Here is a 20236-nt window from a genome sequence, read left to right as displayed (position 1 = left end):
AAGACCTTCATGTGTAGGAAACTATTTAACTGCCTGATTCTTTGACCTGTGGAGAACAAAACATTTTCTCACATACCCTTATTCACTCATTCAGCATACAATCACTGAGGACCCTTTAGATATCAGTTAGATGACCATAAAGCTTATTGTCCGTATTAGGATAGTTTTGATGTGAAAGTGGACACTACCTGGTTGGTACACCATGACAAGAAATATAAACCAAGATTTCCCAGGTAAAACAAGTTGTCACTAAGTGCCATATATACTCATACGTATATACTCATAAACTATATATAGTTTAGAATGAACTATTAGAATCTTGGGCGGTTATATATTTTCACAAAATACCCTTAACGATCGAGAGAGAAAGCCAGGATGGGTTCTAGGCCTCCAAAGCCATGAAATATATAGTTAGATCAAAGTTGAACTACATACTTCTAAAATTTGCCCACAACTTCCTTTTTAAAGTACATTTCATGTTTAAAACAAACAAGCAAGCAGCTTGGAACAACAGCTCCAGAAGCTAATGACCCATCAGTAGCTTCTAAGTGCAGTTTTCTGAAGATGAGGTCACCTAGAGGGGCCAGGAAAAAAGCTTAGAATCTATAAAGTATGAAATTGCCCATGAGGGCTAAGTGGTGATGAAGTCTTTTGAGAAAGAAAGAAAACTACAAGAAATAGAGGGAAAATAAATTTTTTAAACAAACCTAAAAGGAACAGAGGAAACAGGAATATGTGATTTACCAGTCTGCTTCTCTTAACTTCAAGCTTCTTAAATGTGGTTGTGATTTTGTGTTGTGATGATAAAGGGCATAAACATGCAGACTTTTTCCCTGATAAAGAACTTTGGTTCTGAAGTGATTTATTCCTCTTTCATCCCAGGTGCCTGTCCTGAGACCCATGGACCTGATGGTGGAGGCCACCCCACGAAGAGTATTCGCCAACGCACACACGTATCACATCAACTCCATATCAGTCAACAGCGACTATGAAACCTACATGTCAGCTGATGACCTGAGGATTAACCTATGGAACTTTGAAATAACCAATCAAAGTTTTAGTATCCTTTCCTTGGGGTAAATAGCCAGTTGGATTGAATCCTAACTATTCAGGTATGAGCAGGCGTGGGGGGAAATAGAAGAGAGAGAAACAGTTACAACCACAAACTCCTAGCACTTGTGGAGAACTAGGCTCTTTTAAATTATGTTGGCGTCCAATTTTCATCGTAACAGAGTTAGAGAAGTATTGAATTACTGAAGTAGGTGGTCCAGGACCAGCTCTGGATTGAAAGTCTGAATCACCTCTTTTAGGCATTGGCACCTGTGTGTCATGAATTAAAATCAGTTGTGACTTTATCAACTATAAGACCCTAGAATTCAGTTAGGGTTCCTTTCTCTTGTTAAAGGATCTATAAATGGCCTGTATGGACAGCATGGACCACAGGTACACATGAGATGGTTTTCATCGTATCATGATGGTGAAAATAATACTGGCTGCCATGTATTGAATTCCAGGCACTGCAATAGGAACTATATGCATAGAATCTCATTTTTTAAAGTATTATGTATTTATTTTGAGAGAAAGAATACATGCAATCAGGGAAGGGGCAGGGAGAGAGAGAGAATCCCAAGCAGGCTCTACACTGTCAGTGAAGAGCTCAACGCAGGGCTCAAATCTATGAACTGTGAGATCATGACCTGAGCCAAAATCAAGAGTCAGATGCTCAGCTAACTGAGCCACCCAAATACCCCACATAGAATCTCGTTTTGAGAAGTACACATATCATAACATTAGGGCTTGATGAATTTTCTCAGAGCACCTGTGTAACCAGCATTTGGATCAAGAGATACTAAACTATTAGCAATCCTCAAGTCCCCAACCCTTCCTTCTAGTCTGCGTACACCAAAGGCATATTTGATATAAGAAACCCTAATGTAAGTATGACTATCTCCTCTGTTACCTAAAATCCACAGACATCAAGAAAATTGTTGAATGAGTGTCTGAGCCAGCATTCTTACTCCATTATAATGACCCAGTTTTTAATAATACAGATCGGTCGTTTATTCACCCCCTGTCCTGTGGTCTGTGCTACCACAAACCTGACTCTTCTCTTGAATTCCCATTCTGTTCATGTTTTCTCTACCCAAGTAGCTGACCAGAACTCAGTATAGGTTCTTTTCTCTCCCTCACCAGCCTCCATACCCCCAGCCCAATCTGTCCATGAGGCCTATCAGCGCTTCCTCTGAAATATATCTTAAATCAACTCATCTCTCTCCATTTTACTCCTACCCATCTGTGCTACCATAAGCCATTATTTCTTCATCTGTGTGACTGCAGTAATCTCCTACTCAGTCTCCATTTTTTCTTGATCCCCTACATAGTTCATGTTCTCATAATAAAGTGGATCTTTCAGTATTTAATTTATATATCATTCTCCGCCAAACACACACACACACACACACACACGCTTAAAACAGTCTAATAGCTTCTCAATGAATTTGGAATAAAATCCAAGTTCTTTATCTTGAACTGTAAGATTCTCAATAATATGGGCCCTGCCTCACTCTTTTTAAAAAAAATTTTTTAATGTTTTTATTGTTTTAAGAGACCATTAAAGAGCGCTAACAGGTGAGAGGCAGAGAGAGAAAGAGAAAGCCAGAAAGGGAAGCAGGCTCCAGGCTCTGAACTGTCAGCACAGAGCTTGATGTGGGGCTCAAACCCACAAACTGTGATATCATGACCTGAGCCGAGGTCAGACACTTAACCGACTGAGCCACCCAGGTGTCCCTCTGCCTCCCTCTTTGATATCCTATCATGTCACTCTCATTGAAATCACTCTGTTTCACCAACTAACCTCTTTTCTGTTCCTGGATAAACTTTGTTCTTATGTCTCTTCTTTGTATTTGCTGTTCCCTCTTTCTGGAATACTCTGTCCCTGGAGTTCACATGGCTAACTGCATGCCATCATTCAGACTTCAGTCTCATGTTACCTCCTCAGAGACCCTTTCCCCAGTAATTCGCAAGTCATCCCCAACAGCCCTCTCTCCCTCTTCACAGCACTTATCACTATTTGAAATTGCTTTTTTATTTGTGTACTTGGGGGTTCCCCATATTCGAGTATAAATTCTATGAGAGAAGGGACTTTGTATGATCCATTCCCGTATCCCAGTACTTGGAACATTCTGAGACCCAGAAAATACCATTTTGGTTGGACACGTCAAGTTTGAAATGCAATAGGTCACCAAAGTGCAACAATCCAGTACATAGTCGGTTGTGAAATTTAACCAGGAAGTCTCACTTTATAAGTACGGTGGTTATAGTAAAGCTCTGAATGTTTTGATATAAATAGACCTCATAGTGGCTCAAACACTTAAAAGATGACTTCTGTTATAATGGAGCCGTTATGATGATTGCCACCAGCAAACAGCCTCCTCCAGTCAGTGAGTCAGAGAATTAGGTCCTTCCACCTTCCAGCTCCCCAGTGTCACCTGCAATCAGGACACCAAAAGGAGAAGATCGTAGAGAACCACACATGGGAGGCTCTTTTGAGCCAGGCCCTAAAATAGCATGGATTCCATTGGTTAGAAGTCAGTCACATGGCTACCTCTAACTGAAAAGCAGGCTGGGAAATGTAATATAGCTCGGTGTGTAAGAGAAAAATTACCCCGGTTTTGGTACACAGCTAGCTAGCCTCCACCAAAGAAGAGTGCATGATACTTGCACTTTTTTTTAAGTTTTTATTTAAATTCCAACATACAGTGTAATGAATTTCAGGTGTATAATACAGTGATTCAACACTTCCTTTTTTTTATAATTTTTTTTAAATGTTTTATTTACTTTTGAGAGAGAGAGAAAGCATGAGCAGAGGAGGGTCAGAGAGGGAGACACAGAATCCAGAGACAGGCTCCAGGCTCTGAGCTAGTGTCAGCACAGAGTCCGACGTGGGGCTCAAACCCACAAACTGCAAGATCATGACCTGAGCTGAAGTTGGACGCTTAACCACCTGAGCCACCCAGGTGCCCCAGTGATTCAACACTTCCATACATCAGCCGGTGCTTTTCACAATAAGTGCCCTCCTTAATCCCCAGCACCCACTTAGCCCCTCCCCCACCTCCCTCCCCATCCTCCCTCACCTCCCTCCCCATCACTTTGTTCTTGGTAGTTAAAAGTCTGTTTCTTGGTTTGCCAGGGCTTTTTAAGGAAGGCAGCTTTAAGCAAGTAGTGGCAGTGATGGAGGCACTAAGACCTGACCCTCAGGACCATGACTGGCATCTGTTGTCATTCACAGAGCAGACTCTACATACTGTCTGAGCCTCCGAGAACCTGCCCATAGATTGTGCATGGAGGTGTGGCTGCTAATAGAATGAATGTGGGTGGTGGTTCCCTTTCTCCCTTCACATCTTTTCTGAGAGCCAGAAGTCTGCTCAGACTCAGCTGCTGTCACTCTGGGCACCTGCTGTCCCCAGTCTAGATGACATGTTTTCTGGATTTGCCTCTAGGCCTTCAAGAGGGAGGGGGGTTTCTTTAGGCATTTTGGGAGACAGATGCCTCAGGGAGAATGCAAAGGGGAAATATTAATAGCACAATTTAGGTTATATTCTGCAGATGTGTGACAGCCTGCCAGATGCTGGCATACAAATGAGACTGTGCCATTCACCCTTAAAACAGCCATATGTAAAATAATCATTGTCATCATGAGGACAATGATCACTGATATCTATATAGTTCTTTTCAACCAAACTGCCATAAGCACTAAGCTGACTGTACAAACTGGGAACCTTTTGCCTCTCATCACTGAAGTGAAGCCACCTCTGGGGTATGAAGCGGCCATCTTTCAAAACACCTGCAGAAAAACACCAACCACCAGGCAGGTCTTATGAAATCTTACATTGTTTTGTACTACTGCTATATTGCCGCTTATCCACTAAGAAGGCTGACAAACATAGTTCAGGACAGAATAATGTGGGGTTCCCAAAGCGTGATGTGAGTACCACCAGGGTGGTAAGCGAGGTGCTTCTAAGCATTGCGTGGACTTGTTTCATTTTCATAGTTAGGTATTTGCAGTCATGAATACTAGAAAATACAGTTCTATCAGTCTGATGATCTCCTAGATACTGAAAACACTTAAATTACAAAGTAAGTTATATGTGAAGAAAAGTAGATAGTAAGACAAGTGGTCTTGCAGTCTGGTTAAAAACTAAAGTCACAACTTCCGGTTCCTAGCATTTGGTGTGACATTAGCATCATGGCTGAGAACTCAGGCTCTGGAGTCCCAAAAGTCCTAGAATTTTTGAAGGTCCTAAAGCCTGAAGTTCACAATCAGCTCTACTGTTTACCGGCTGTGTACTCTTTAATGTGCTTCTTAACTTATCCACGCCTCTGTTTCAGGATCCTGAGAGAGAAGCCTTGCAGAGAGGATTGTGAGACTTTTTAAAGGTGTTTCATGTAAACATAGTTATCCATATATATAAAAGCATTTATATTTTAATATGCATATGTGGATAAATTCTGTATATACACTTGACTCTTGGATCACGGGTTTGGACTGCATAGGTCCACTGACACGGAGAGGTTTTTTGATAAATGCAGTATAGTACTATAAATGTATTTTCTCTTATGATTTTCTCAATAACGTTTTCTTTTCTCTAGCTTACTTTATTGTAAGAATACAGTGTGTAATATATATAACATACAGAATATGTGTTAATCAACTTATATTATCAGTAAGGTCAACAGTAAGGTATTAATCATTAGGTTTTAAGAGAGTCAAAAGTTATATGTGGATTTTTTACTGCGTGGGAGTCAGTAACCCTAGTCCCCACATTGTTCAAGGGTCCACTGTACATAAAATATATCCATATATGTATATAGAGAGAGAGCCCACACACATATGCTTGTGTGTGTATACATATACACACATAAATATATATGCTTAGGCCAGTACCCTGCTAAATAAATTATAAACAAGTTTCAAAAGAAGCATCATTATCCTGGAAAAGATTAGGAAACTAGAAAAATTGAGTCTTAGTGTGTGGATGCTATTCTGCTGAATTCATTATCTGCGTCATCTTCTTTCTAGATGCCTCCTTTGGTTCTGTAGTTGTATGCTCTTCTCAAGATGTTGCTCTTTATACCCTAGTTACCACATATTTGCAGGATCTCTGAGGTCCAGGGTTTTGCATTTAACACCAAATCAGATTGAGGCATTCCTAGCCTTGTGACACATGGTCTTGAATCCTACCCCTTCTATCCATAGCTCGTCTGTCTTTGTCTTGTGTAACAGGTTCTGGCTTAAAGTGGTCAAACTTTGGCCTTAATGGGTTAACTATTTCAAGACAACAATAATGATTAGTGATATTCGAAGGCAAGAAGCAGCCTAACTTTTCAAACTGTTTTCTATTGTATATTTAGGATCCTTTGAACTCCATTCCCAGGACTAAAAACGAGTCGACCTGGGCTCTTACGTAGTCCAATATGGGACCTATTAAATAGGCTCCTATCAAGTAAAAGTAAAGGTACAGCTCCCGACAACTGTATACTGAGTGCCTAGTCTGTGCCAGGCACTGCACTAAGCCATGGGGATGCAAAAGTGAAAAGAAATGTTCTGCTTTCAGAATGACATTCATCAAATAATCACACTAATGAGCATATAATTACAAACATAAGTAAGTCCTTTGAGGAAAGGAAATACAGTCCTGTGTATGCTTCTTTTTTTGAACTCTGATACAGATTTCAGGGAATAAAAGACTTTGCAGCGGAACTGATGACTGAGTTCAGATCTGAAAGAGGAAGAGTATGAGTTAACTTGGCAAAGAGATCGGAGAGATCGGTCTAGCGTGTACAGAGGGCATGTGGCAGGAGGGAGAGTGGCAATGTTGGAGAAACTCTAAAGAGTCCATTGTGACTAAACCCCAGGGAATGTGGTGGAGCATGGTGTAAACAGGGCTAGAAAGGTTAGCCATGTCTTACACAGGTCTAGTCTCTGGGCATGAGACGGATGATTTCTCTGAGAAAGAACATCTGAACTCTAGAGGCACTTCATCACTGACCTTGGTCTTAGCACCCCTGTGCATCAGCTTCATTTGTCAACTAAGCTAAGGTCTTTGGAACTTTTTCCTGAGGAGGGGACCATAAAACCTCAGCTTTTGGCTTCTGTCTCTTCATAGTACCATGGACAGTGGCCTTGTTTTACTCTGTGGGATTCTGCTAGGCAGGCTTTGAAGGAAGTTGTGGGGCCTATTACAAGTTTGTCTCCCTAGTTGGTGCTGGGGCTTTCATCCACAAATGTGCATACCAGTCTGAGGCTGGCATTTAGTGTAAAAGGAGAGTATGCCACTAACACATCCAGCACATTGGTCCGTGTGTCCCAGGGCAGCCTCCTCTTCTCCATGTTAAATGTAACCTTGGTAGGTTTTCCAGGTTTTCCAAGGCCTAGTGCTTTGCTTATGTGGAAGCTGACCTTCTTTGCCTGCCAAACCTAAGGCCTCTTGAGACAAGGGACTTCTCCATACACAGGGAAATCCCTTTGGACCTCATGTTGTCAGGGAAGAGGGCAAGAATGCAACTGTGCACACTTCTTGGGCTTTTTGAGCTTCCTCAGAGCAGTATGTATAGCTTAGTAGTTAGTAGTAGTTAGCTTAGTAGTTAGACTCTGGGGTCATATTCACAGGATTGGAATCCAATTTTATCTCCTAAAATCTTTGTGACCTTGACAGGCTGCTTAACATATCTCTGACCCTCCATTGTCTCATCAGTTAATGGAGATAGTAAATACGATCTATCTTATAAGATTGTTGTGGATATTAAAGGAGATAATCATGTAAATTTCTTAGCCAAGTGCCTGGCACAGAGAGAAGTCCTAGTAAATAGTAGCTGTTATCTTTGAAATATTTCCCCAGCCCCCTATTCTTCTAACATGGTTGCTTGGTTCCCATTCTTTCCTAAGAAAACCACAAGCTGGGTTTTACAGTATCCAGGCCTGGCAGCTTGACCCATTACTGACCTACTGTGGATTTTCTGCATTTAAAAAAACTATGCCTGCTAAATCACAACGAATTAAAGTAATTTATTAAAATTCAGTAAACTTAAATTTATTGAGCACTTACTATGTGCATGGGAAATGCCAAGATGAATAAAACTCCATAACTGATATTATAACTTTTGTAATCTAAAAGAGTGGATGTATCATTCAGAGTTCAACCAGAGAAGCAGAACTATTGGGAGAGGTGGGTGTTTGTGAGACAGAAAGGGGGGATAGGAGGGAGAGGGAGAGAGACTGACTTATTACAGTGACTTAGCCTTGCAGTCATGCGGCTGGCCAAGCAAGTCCAGGGTCTGTTAGGCAGTCAGGTAGGAATGGAAAATCACAAGTAAGCTGGAAGAGCGTGAGCATCAGTTGAGGCTTGTCCACATATGGACATCAAGAAGGGAGAACAGTTGTGGACCCAGCAGCCTTTTGGAGTCTCTTCCTCTAGGAAAACCAAAGCTTTCCTTTAAATGTCTTCCAACTGATGAAGTCAGGCTCACCCAGGCTCATCTTCCTTTGATTAACTTAGTCAACTGATTGGGGCCTTTAAGCACATCTGCAGAACTTCTTACAGCACCTAGATTACAACAGCATGTACCTTAGTGTTTGATTAAATACATGGGAGAAGGTGTGTGTGTGTGCTGCACAACAGTTGCTTTCTCCCTTTTGTCTTCCAACCCTCCTGAGCCCATGTTAACCCATGGTAACCAGACAGAAACATCCTAGAAAGGGAAATCTAAGGACTACAGTTCAGCCTGACCACGTTAATGTTCCACAAAACCAGCAGAGTGAGTAGGTGGACAGAGGGAGACAGACATGTGGCCATACTAGGGAAGACGAGACTAATAATTTTTGGAGCCTGTATTAAATACCAGGTATGTGATACACATCACCTACTGTAGCTTCCTTCCTCTTTTTGCAGATGAGTTCACAAATCTAAAGGCTCTCAAGATTATGTAACTGGTTACAGAATGTGGGATTAAAATCTGTCTCTCTTATTCCATACTCCAGTATAAATAATATACTCTATCACACCATGTCAAATTACTCAAATAATTCTAGTAGTATGGGTTACGTGTTAGGTGTATTCAAGGTTCTGTGGATGCATGAAACAGGAAGAATCATGAAGGAAAGGCTAGAATACTTTATAAAGAAAGTAACATCTGAAGTGACCTTGGTCTAAGGAGTATTGGGTGTTTCCTAATCGTGTAATTCAAGCTCTGCATCACATGAATAGGGAAGGGTCTGTGGTTATGGGATTTTCAAGTGCCCCCTTCCCCAAACCATGGATGCCATCTCAGCCCAGTGTCATTTGTAGCTCAGTACATCCTTTATAAGCTGTAAGTAAGGTGGCACCGTGACCTATTCATTATCAGCCTCTCCTGTTAAGCCTAGCAGTTGGCAAACCTTCCATAAATATTTGCACATTGGCTTTTTTTTAAGCTCTTAAAAGAGTAATATCCCTTAGAGTCCTCTTCAGAGATTGCCAGTATCTTACCATCAAGTGACACGTCCCTTCAGCTAACAAGGTCTGGATGCTTTGTGATCTGTACTTAATATCCAAAGATTACATTCAGACTTTGGAAAGGGAAAAAAAAAAAACCTCAAAGCAATTCATGTCCCCTAAAAGGAAATCTGACTCTATTATGATTAGTTCTCAGGGCCAAAATAAGTCTGCTCTCCACCTTCGTATCGGCAGACTCTAAGTGCAGAAACATGAAAAGCCTCACCTGCTCTTGAAGATAGGTATCTTTCCCAGGCAAATACAGATTTCACTCACCAGCCTGGCCTGCAGAAAGGCCTCTTGTTTGGCTTTCCTGTACTTCATTGTTTTAGGCAGTGCTTAGAAAGGAAACAAAACAAAACAAACAAACAAAAAATCTCATCAGTATCAGCAAAATCAGCATGGATAAAGACAGAAGCATATAAGGACATCCCCTTCAAAAGCCCACAGAACTAATGCATATAAAGCTCTCTGTGGAAAAATAGGTGCTTTCTGTGAGAGATGGGATTATCCAGTCCACTATAAACCCTTTTAATAACTTGCTCCATGAAATGATCTCATCATCAAAATTCTCAGAGGCTTTTGGAGTAAATAGAATGATGCCCATTCAAAGGCTAAACAAAATTGAAGGCTAGAGAGAGAGAAAATGACTTTCCCACGGTCTCCAAGCAAAACAGATTTGGAATCAAAATTGACACTCAATCTTCTGACCCAATTTTGTTATAATCACAGTATCAGAGTGTTATCTTCAACTTGACTCATGGTGATGAGGCTCCTGGTCTCTCAGCTCTCTCACAGATGGTTCTAACACAAGGAAACTACCTTTTTATGTTTATTACTTAAAAATAAGTATTTATTGTGGAGATTGTAGAATCCCCTAAAATCTCAGCACCTAATTTTGGTATAAATACAGGGGCTTTACATCACACTTTTAACATCATGCTAGCTAATTTATAAAGGGCTCAGAAAAATAAATAATTAACAAAAGGGGAAAAATTTATTTATCCAGGAAGTCTTCTCCTTTTCAGTTTAAGACCTACACATACCTTGTCCTCACAGACATGTATCATTTCTCTCTCTCTTCCCTGCTTTTTCTGCTTTGCATTTATTACTATCTGATTTATATTGTATTTATCTGCCTTCCTCATTGACCGTGTGGCCTGCTGGAATATAGGCTCCGTGGGTCAGGGAGATTTGGGTCTGCTTCAGCCACGGCTGTACCCCCTATAGTCAGAAAGTGTTAGCAGCTTCTTGGTGAACATTTGTGAATTACGTGAATGAATGAATGAATGAATGAATGAATGGATGGATGGATGGTAAAGGTAAGTTACCCTTTATAAACTAGAGATCCTAAAGGGTAACTTGCATGCTAACTTTCCATCTCATTCCCTGTAAGATAGTAATCATGTCTCCTTCCATTCTGTTTTCTCTGTCTCTCTCTGATTGTTTTTACATGACTCTGGCCAGACTATATATATATATATGTTGTATCTAACTTATCTCACTCTCTTTCTATATATATATTATCTTTTTCTATTATTAAATACTACTTGATTAAAAGAAATTGTGTAAATGATAACTGATAATTGAAAATTTAGAGACCCACTCAGAGCTATTACTAACATTTATTATCTTGCCTTTCAGCTCATTATTTTCAGATTGTAAGTTCTAAACATTACAGTCATACTATAGATACAGTGTTCTGTGGTTTTTAACAGAATTGGAATTTCATTGCGAAAGCAATTGAATGAGATTGATCCAAATTTACAGAATCATTTCCCTTTTTCTGTATATGTAGGTTATTAGTATATTTCCTTTCTCATGTTGCAGTAGACATTTTTTTGGTAGAAAGCTTTTTCCAAATTGGGGATTAAGGGAATGACTTTTGAATGGTCTCCATGCTACCCCTTACCAGGCTGCCATTACCCACTCCATACCCTCACCCCACTGCTGATGTAATTTATGACTCTGGCTTCTTATTTGTTTGAAGCCAGTCCCTTAAGGAGTGACCTCCCAGTGTCTTCAATTATTATTTTAAATGACGCCTTAGGCCCTGCCTGGCACAGTGATGCCCTCACCTTCCCTCCTGCCTTCCAAGCACAGAGCTCAGCTGCCAAACTAGCTATGCCCCCTCCTGTCCTCAGAGCTGCCTCCAGAGTCCCAGCAGAGAAGCAGATTAACCCCTTTTGTTAGCAGAGGTAATTTGTCTGGGCTCAGCATTAATAAGGAATGCCATAAGCAGTTGGGGTCAGGAAGAACAGATCTGTCAAGCCCCAGGGTTAATTTAATAGCAATCTGTTGGCTGTCTGCCTTGTATATTAGCCGTGAATCCATTGCTATGTTTTGCTTTTGCCCCTCAGTTCTTTGGGACAACAGGGAAATAATTTGGATAGAGAGCTCTGAAGGATAGGGAAGAGAAAATTGACTGTCAAAATGCATCATTCTGTTTCCAAGATAATACAGTGCTTATCTTTTTTTGCTCTCCCTTCCAGCATGAAGGGCAAAACCACATATGTTGAAAGTGTGTATCTCTCTTTAGAACAGAGGGAGAAGAAAGGCCTGGGTTTCTAGATGACACAGATGTGAAATATCCTGTTCCCATCATCCCCTTAAAGCCATTGAACTTGGTAACTAGTCTCCTCCCAAATGATTTTAGAGCTCAGCAAATCCTCCGTAAGTTAACAATTCAAGACATCCTGTATGTTTTTGTCCCAGTTTATGGTTCAAAAAAGAAGAAGATAATTATCAAATCATAGGACATAGAAGTCCCGAGTCAGATGCTGTGTCCAAATTCTGATTCTGAAAAATGTGGCCACCAAAGTGGTCAGTGAATTAAAAAAAAACAGGCTGCTCTCTCGGATTCACCCAGGAAATTTCAAGAGAGCCAGAATTACTGCACTCAGAAAGGCTGGCCCTGGAAAGGCCTTTCCTCAGGGGAGGAGAGTAGCATGTGGTCAAGAACCCAGGCTCTGAAGTCAGACAAACTGGGTTCAGATCCCAGCTCTGCTCCCTGCTAGTCCTACGACCTTGATTAATTTACCTCCGTTACTGAATAGCACTGACCTACTAAGGCTGAGATGAAGGTCAAATGAGATAATAGAGCGCACTTGGTGAACATTAACTGCTGGTTATTATTATCGTCCTTTTCGTCTTGTGATCATGGTTATTAAAAAGAGGATTAGAGTCATCCCTGAACCTCAGAGTCAGATATTCTAGTCAAAAGGGAGATGCTTGGGGATGACAGATGATGGGGAGGCTTGGGCAAAAGGGAGGATGGATCCAGAGGAAGTAGCCCTATGCAGACCCAGTGCTCATATCCCCATGATGGTGTTCTTGATGGTGGGGGATGTTCCTTCCTGCTTTCATAGATATCTTTAAGCACTTCGTTTTCACAAGTTCTGACTCTGGGGCTTTATTTTTAGGTGAGAAAAAAATAACCGTAGATGTGGCACCTCCCCCTCCCACACAGCCAAGATCGCTTCCAGTTAAGCTTGTTTTTAGAGCTATCCTGGTAGAGGTTGAGAAAGCTGACACCAGATTTTCTTTCCCTATTTTAGGAAAAGAGAAACATGCTCACTGTCATGGTAGTCTTTGGAGGCTCTTTCTGGAGGAAATCTGACAGCCGCTGAACACTAACTTCTGCTTACCCTATCCCATGCTGTGGCCACACAGCCCAGGGCAAGGGTCAGTGGGGCTGGAGGGAACATCAGAGATGCAGCTTGGGGCCTCCCAGAAGACTCAGCCTCCTGTTCCCCAGCATATGGTGCTACATGCAATAATATTTATAACTCAGGCAGCAGTTGAGTTGAAAGATGGTATGTTGTGACTCCAGGGGAACCACATACTCTGGAGACCCAAGTAATATTTACATCTGGGTTTGGTGGGGGAAATTGTAGTAAAATGTAGTGTCAATTCAGTCGCAAACTAATTTTAGAAAGAACCGACAGGACTTCTAAGAGATCATTGAAGGGGAACAAGGCACAACCAGATCCAGAGCCATTATCGCCCCAGAGTGCATGCTGGAGCACAGTTGATGTTTGATAATAGATGCCTGTTGGTGCTGGTATGACCAAAAATACCAGTGCACTCACTTGTACCTCATGTAAACTCTAAAGAGGGAACTGTGAAAAGCATAAGAAACTTTCATCCATCCCAGACTAATAGCATGGTCTGTTGGATCAATGCATTATTTCCCAAAATGGGATACTAAGCTCCTGGCACAGATATAAACATGTTTATTTTCATTGGTATGCGTTTATTACATGTACATTATTCAAAATGTAACTAGCTCATTAAATCCATGATTTTATGAATATTGGATTACAGCTTAAACAAGGCTAAGGAAACAAAGTGAGTCGATATAAACCAATCTAAAGAAAACATGTTAAGCAAATACCACCTGGTGATATACATATGGGGCCAAAACCCAAAGCGGCTCAGAAGTGATGAAGTCTAGGAAAAATGGGCAACATTTTAAATGGTCAGCTTTTCTATGTAACAGCATCCACATCACGAGGCCTGTTCTTCTGCAGGAAGTTTTGGGTCCTCAGACAACACATCAGCACCAGTCAGATGCCTCCCATCTGTACGTGGGTCCCCCAAGCTCTGGGTAAGGTATGAAGGAATTGACACAAACCCACAAACCCCTCATATATGCCAGACCTCCTCCTTGTGTCCTTGTGTCCATTGAGTCACCTCCATACTTAAAGGCCAGATGTTTCATTTCAATATACAAATATGTGGTCTTTAAAAATAGAATTATAATAAATCTTGATCAGAAAGGAAAATACTGAGGAAGAAAAAAACAGATGATAAAGATATATTCCCTGGGAGGCTAAAACTGTCCCACCATATGACTGGATGGCTTTTTTCAGGTGCTTGAACTCCCACACAAGCTCTACAACAAATCACAGCTTATAGAAACTTGAGATCCTCTTTATCTTCAATAAGAGAAATTTTGCAGTTACTCAGGAGCACAAATTTCATGCCTGAGATAAATCCTAGTGCTTCCACTCTAGCCATGTGATGAGGCCAGCCTCAACCTCCACCCCGATATATGGGGATAAGAAAAAGACTGGTTATAGAGCTGTTCTAAGGATTAAATTAGATAAAGTATATAGTGTGCCTTGCACAGCAATTGACCTGTTAGGATCGGTGTTCACTAAATGGTAATAGCTCTTATTGTCACCCACATGTTATTAAAGAAGATCTCAGTGGGCACCTGGGTGGCTCAGTCGGTAAGCATCTGACTTCAGCTCATGCTGTGATCTCACAGTTCATGAGATCGAGCCCCACATTGGTGAGCTCAAGCCCCATTTGGGTACAAGCCCTGCTTTGGGTAAAACAGGAGCCCCGCTTCTCTCTCTGCCCCCCCCCCCACTTGCACCCTCTCTCTCTCTCTCTCTCTCTCTCTCTCAAAACAACAAAAACAAAGATCCCAAGGATTTTGTAGAAGAGGATTCATAGTGTGTCATAGATAACTTTTATCAGCCCAGGAGTCTGGGGAAAGATTCACATAAACTGAACTTATTTCATTGGAATGGGACTAGTTTCTTCACCAGTGTTGTCAAATGAGAAATGAAAGTCTTTCATAAAATGCAGCTCAGCACATTTTAGCATGATTGCACAAGCAGATAACTTTGATGGTCGATGGGACATGTTCTATATGTTATGGAGGATGAAATGCTCCTAAAGGGCCAGGGAGACCAGAGTTCTAATGATGCATCTGTGTCCTGGGCATCCCTGGGCCACGTCTGCCAAGCCCAGTAGTACCCTCGTGTTTGCTCACAGAGTTCCTGGGAGGGTCCATTGTGTGTGGTAAACACTCACCTGTTACACGAAATGCAGGCAGCGCTGCTACGAGTCACCCCAGCAGGTCTGCCCCCTTCTCCCGGTCCCTTCCTTGACTCGTCCGTGCCAGATATCGTTGACATTAAGCCGGCCAACATGGAGGAGCTCACGGAGGTGATCACAGCAGCTGAGTTCCACCCCCATCACTGCAACACCTTCGTGTACAGCAGCAGCAAAGGGACAATCCGGCTGTGTGACATGAGGGCATCGGCCTTGTGTGACAGGCACACCAAATGTGAGTAGCAAGCAACATGGAGTAGCTGGGGGAAGGAGGGGGACACTGGGCCCTGACATGCGGGAGGAGAAGCAGAGAGCCCAGGGGATGTGGATCTCCTTCCCTGCCTTCCACACCCCTGCAGCCGAGCGCACACGTTGGCCTGACTCAGGAGTCAGCTCCATGCCCCGTGTTTGGGTACAGATGGAACGTCATGTTCAATTCCACAAATACTCGCTTAAGGCGAATATGGAATCCAGAGATGCATGAGACACGAGCTGTGTCACATCACATTATGACACGATCTGAATGATGTCTTGAGATCACTCTCACTGCTGTGGGGAGAATGTGGGGAGAATGAATCTGAGGAGCTCCCTGAAGGGAGGCCAGGTCGGGGATCATTGCACTATGCTGGCAGGAGATGCACGTGGCCTGCACAGGGTGCCGGTAGGAGGTGGAGAGGTGCTGGTACGTTCTGGACAGACCTTGGTGAGAGAGTTAACAGGGCCTGCTGGACTGTGCGAGAAGCTGAGAATATGCAAGCCATCATGAAGGGCACCTGGCGATGGTGGCTAAGTTAATAACACTGCAGTGTATATTTAAAAGTGGCCAAGGGAGTAGATCTTAAAAGTTATCATTGCCAGAAAAAGAATTTGGAACTTTCCGTGCTGATGAATGTTAACTTGGCTTATTGGTGATTATTTTGCAACATATACATAAATCACTGTGTCACGTACTTGAAACTACTGTAATGTGTCTGGGTTATGTATCAGTTAAAAAAAAGAAGAATAGCACCTGCAAGAAGGAGTTAATGCCTTCCTGGTGAGGTTGTGGCTCTGGGAACCAGAACTCTAGAAGTCCCAATGGCCAAAGTGGGCACCATAGAAAAGCTTCAGAGAAATGGAATGGGTTACATAATGTGTAGCCAGACTCACAGGCTCTTGGGCCACACTGGTTTTCAGGCCACTGTTGGAGAGAGAAACAGTTCCAAGCTAGTAGGGACTGAGTACTTTGAAGCCAAAGGTCTAAGAGCCATGTCACTAGGTAAAGCCTATTGGCAATGACAGCAAGTGCTGTGGTAGAAGGGATGGGCCTGCAGCTTTCTCGAAAAGAAACAGCTCCCCAGAGTAGGCGTGCGTGAAGGCACTGAAAATCCATGTCTAGTGTCTGACTGAATAACGTGCAGCTGCCAAGATATTCATGAGCGACTAGGGCTCTGTTTGTTTCCCCGCTACCGTCTGCTCCGTGTTATTTAGCATCTGCGGTTTGCTGTGGAGACCCAGGAATTAGGACCTTTCTCTCCAATAGTCCCACTTTCCAATTTCAATCCCTGTGAGACATGAGTACTGTGATGACTGTCAGTGTATGGCAAGGAGAGGGGTGAATGTCTGGGTCATTTGGATAATCTTTGTTCGCTCATTTGGTGTGAGAAGTATCGCACAGGGGAACTGGTTTGTAAGGTGCAGTGCTGTGTACACTGTCTGCGTTCTGGAGCTCCACAGACCCAGGTCAAAGCCAGAGGCAAAATGGGTAAAACAATAACTTCCACCTCAAGAGTTTGTCATGGGACCGAGGTGAGGTAACTATTCAAAACTGTTAGTGTGCGGGGCGGCTGGCTGGCTCAGTGGATAGACATGCAACTCAATCTCAAGTATGAGTGGGAGCCCCATGTTGAGCCTAGAGCCTACTTAAAAAAACTTGTTAAGGTTATGTTTTACTTTTTTTTATGTGTGTTTTACACTTACAGCCAATCCCACTTAAGATTATCTACATTTCACATGCTCAGTAGCCATATGTGGCTCATAGCTCTCCTGTTATTATACCTGTGTAAGACCTTTCCATCATGGCAGGATATTCCTTTGGAGAGGACCCGTCTAGACTATTTACTCTGTGGACCTCTTTTGTTTTGCTCATAACTGTTTCCCCACACCTAAACCAGGGCCTGGCACATCATGGATTATGAATAAGTATTTGCTCGTGTGTGTGCACTGACACCTTTGAGCAGCACTTACTTATGGAGGCCAGCAAGAGGAGAAGTGTTCAATGCAGAAGGATCAGCAGGTGCGAAGGTGCTGAGCTCCAAAAGATCAGAATGTTAGTGGAACTGCAGGGCGAATGATACAGATGGTATATAGGGAATGACTTGGAAAAGGAAGTGATTTGAAGCTGAGGAGGAATGCAGGAGCCTGATCATGTGGCCACGATGAAGAACTTGAATGTTTTCTCAAAGTCAGTGAATAGCCACTTAGGTAACCGGTACAATAACATCAGAATTACTTGTTACAGAAATTTCTTAACAGCAGCACCGTTGAATTTGGGGCACACAGTTCTTAGGGGAAAGGGGGCTCCTTTGTATTACAGGACGTTTAGCAGCATCCCTGGCCTCTCCCCTAGATGTGAGTGCCCAAGACAAGTTGTGACAACTGAAACTATCTCCAGACAATGTAAAATACCCAGGAGGAAGAAAATTGCTCTTGGTTGAGAACTACATATCTAGACTAGTCTCTGGCCATACCAGCCTGAATGGCCCCGATCTCATCTGATCTCGGGAGCTAAGCAGGGTTGGGCCTGGTTACTACTTGGATGGGAGACCTACGTATCTAGACTACAATTCCTTATCAGTCCTTCAGCATGATTTTCTTCTATCTTCGATGGTTCTCTTCCCTTCCACTGGAAAGGGAAGGAATCTTCTACATTCACTGCATTGAAAATTTGGCTCATGACTTAAGATGTATCTGGGAAACATTTCGGGAACAGTGTGTAAGGCAGCGTGTTAACACCCACATGAGCGTTGGTGATAGTCAGGTGTTAGGATGTTCTGAGGAGGGTGGGACACTTAGGATAGACGTCACAGGGAAAAGCCGAGGCTGAGGAGTCGTGTTGAACATCAGTAGGATTCAGTTAGGTGGGAAAGAGAGACAGAAGGGTGTTTGGGGCAGTGCAAACAAATTGGGCAAAAGCCTGACGTTAGGAAGTTACATGCAATCTTCTTAGAGTCTTAGTAAGAGGTGTCATTTGCGTGAACAGATATCAAGGAAAGGGTGAAATTGGGGTGACGATTCCTATCAGGTTGGTCCTTCATGATCAGAGTCAGAGTTTACGCTTCTTTGTATTCATTCATTCATTTGTGCATTCATTCATTCATTCATTCATTCATTCATTGAGCACCTACTCTGTACTCACAGTCTGGCTCCCGTGGTACCTGGTGTTTCATAAGCTTTTCAACTGAGGACACACAGTACTCTGAGGGCAGTCCATGAGCCTGGGTGCCATGGAGGAAGAGCACCCAGACGCAATGCAACCTCTCCTGTGGGCCCTCATGACCCAGCCCACCAGCACAGACAAAAAAGCAGTGAGACCTGAGGCCCCGGGGGAGGTGCCGACCACAGCAGATTTTCTTTGGAGTCTTTTCCATCCTAAAATTTCACATGAATTTTTTATTTTACTCCCATAAAGTGTTTATTTTCAGTTGAATTTAATAATCACATTTCTACCCCACTCCCAAGTTTCAAGCAAAACTGATGTTTCCAAAAGATGCAGTGTTCATGGGGTATTTGGGTGGCTCAGTCGGTTAAGTGCCCACGACTTTGGCTCAGATCATGAGCTCACGGCTCATGAGTTCAAGCCCCGCATCAGGCTCTGTGCTAACAGCTCAGATCCTGAAGCCTGCTTCAGATTCTGTGTCTCTGTCCCTCTCTCTGTCTCTCTGCCCCTCCCCAACTCATGCTCTGTCTCTCCTTCAAAAATAAACATTAAAAAAAAAAAAAAAAGATACAGTGTCCATCCTGTGGCTTGCTGTACAAATACCCATGCCCCAGTGTAAGAAACACAGTTTCTGATTTATGGAGAGTGATTGGAAATCATCTGGTGGGAGAACAGAGTTGCAGAATTTAAGTTTTGTGGAAGATTACAGTGGTGTTGGGAAGAAAGGTAGGAGAATTAGAAGATTTTGAGGGTGCCTGGGTGTCTCAGTGGGATCAGCGTCCAACTTCAGCTCAGGCCGTGATTTTGTGGTTTGTGAGTTCAAGCCCAACGTTGGGATGTGTGCTGACAGCTCAGAGCCTGGAGCCTGCTTCAGATCCTGTATCTCCCTCTCTCTCTCTGCCCCTCCCCTACTCACCATCTGTCTGTCTCTCTCTTTCTCTCTCAAATATAAATAAACATTAAAAATTTTTTTAAAAAGAAGAATTAGAAGATTTTGCTTTAGTCTCAATATAGAAGAAATTCATAACCTATAGAAGGATGGTGGCTGTGGAAATCAAAAGGAAGAAAAGAGGAAAAGGAACATTTGTTTAAAAATAATTACAGGTGCTATAAGTGTTATCAGACCTTGACAGATATCCATGTTATCACACGTGGATATTAGTTGTTCATTGTCTTTCCCCTCTGGACCACAAACTCTCTGATGGTAAGAACTAAATCAGCTTTGTTCTCATCATATTGCAAAGCCTAGCACATAAGTAGGTGCTCAGTAAATACTTACTAAGTGAGTTAATGCCTGAGGGTTGACATAAATGGCATATGGAACAGGAGCTGGTAAGAAGCAATACTGGGGCAGAGGGAAAGGTTGGGATTCAGCTGGGGACATGCTCTGTGTGGGGTGATGTGAGCTGTCTAAGAGCTGTCTAAACTGGGAGGGCCA

The 20236-nt window shown here is 42.6% G+C and overlaps 1 protein-coding gene across 1 annotated transcript in view; it reads left to right on the top strand.

The window, feature by feature from the left end:
• Window positions 1–885: 885 nt before the first annotated feature.
• The window catches only part of LOC120248361 (serine/threonine-protein phosphatase 2A 55 kDa regulatory subunit B beta isoform), a 59040-nt gene continuing 39689 nt past the window's right edge, over window positions 886–20236 (top strand). The window contains exons 1-2 of the mRNA XM_039256697.1: window positions 886–1060; window positions 15451–15615. Coding sequence (XP_039112628.1) covers window positions 901–1060; window positions 15451–15615 — 325 coding nt within the window. The 5' untranslated portion in view covers window positions 886–900. The remainder of the gene's footprint in view (window positions 1061–15450; window positions 15616–20236) is intronic.

Source organism: Hyaena hyaena, unplaced genomic scaffold (assembly GCF_003009895.1).
Source record: "Hyaena hyaena isolate Hyena2069 unplaced genomic scaffold, ASM300989v1 scaffold_585, whole genome shotgun sequence".
Lineage (NCBI taxonomy): Eukaryota > Metazoa > Chordata > Mammalia > Carnivora > Hyaenidae > Hyaena > Hyaena hyaena.
Note: the sequence above shows the minus strand (reverse complement) of the source record. Positions and strands in the feature narration are given on the sequence as shown.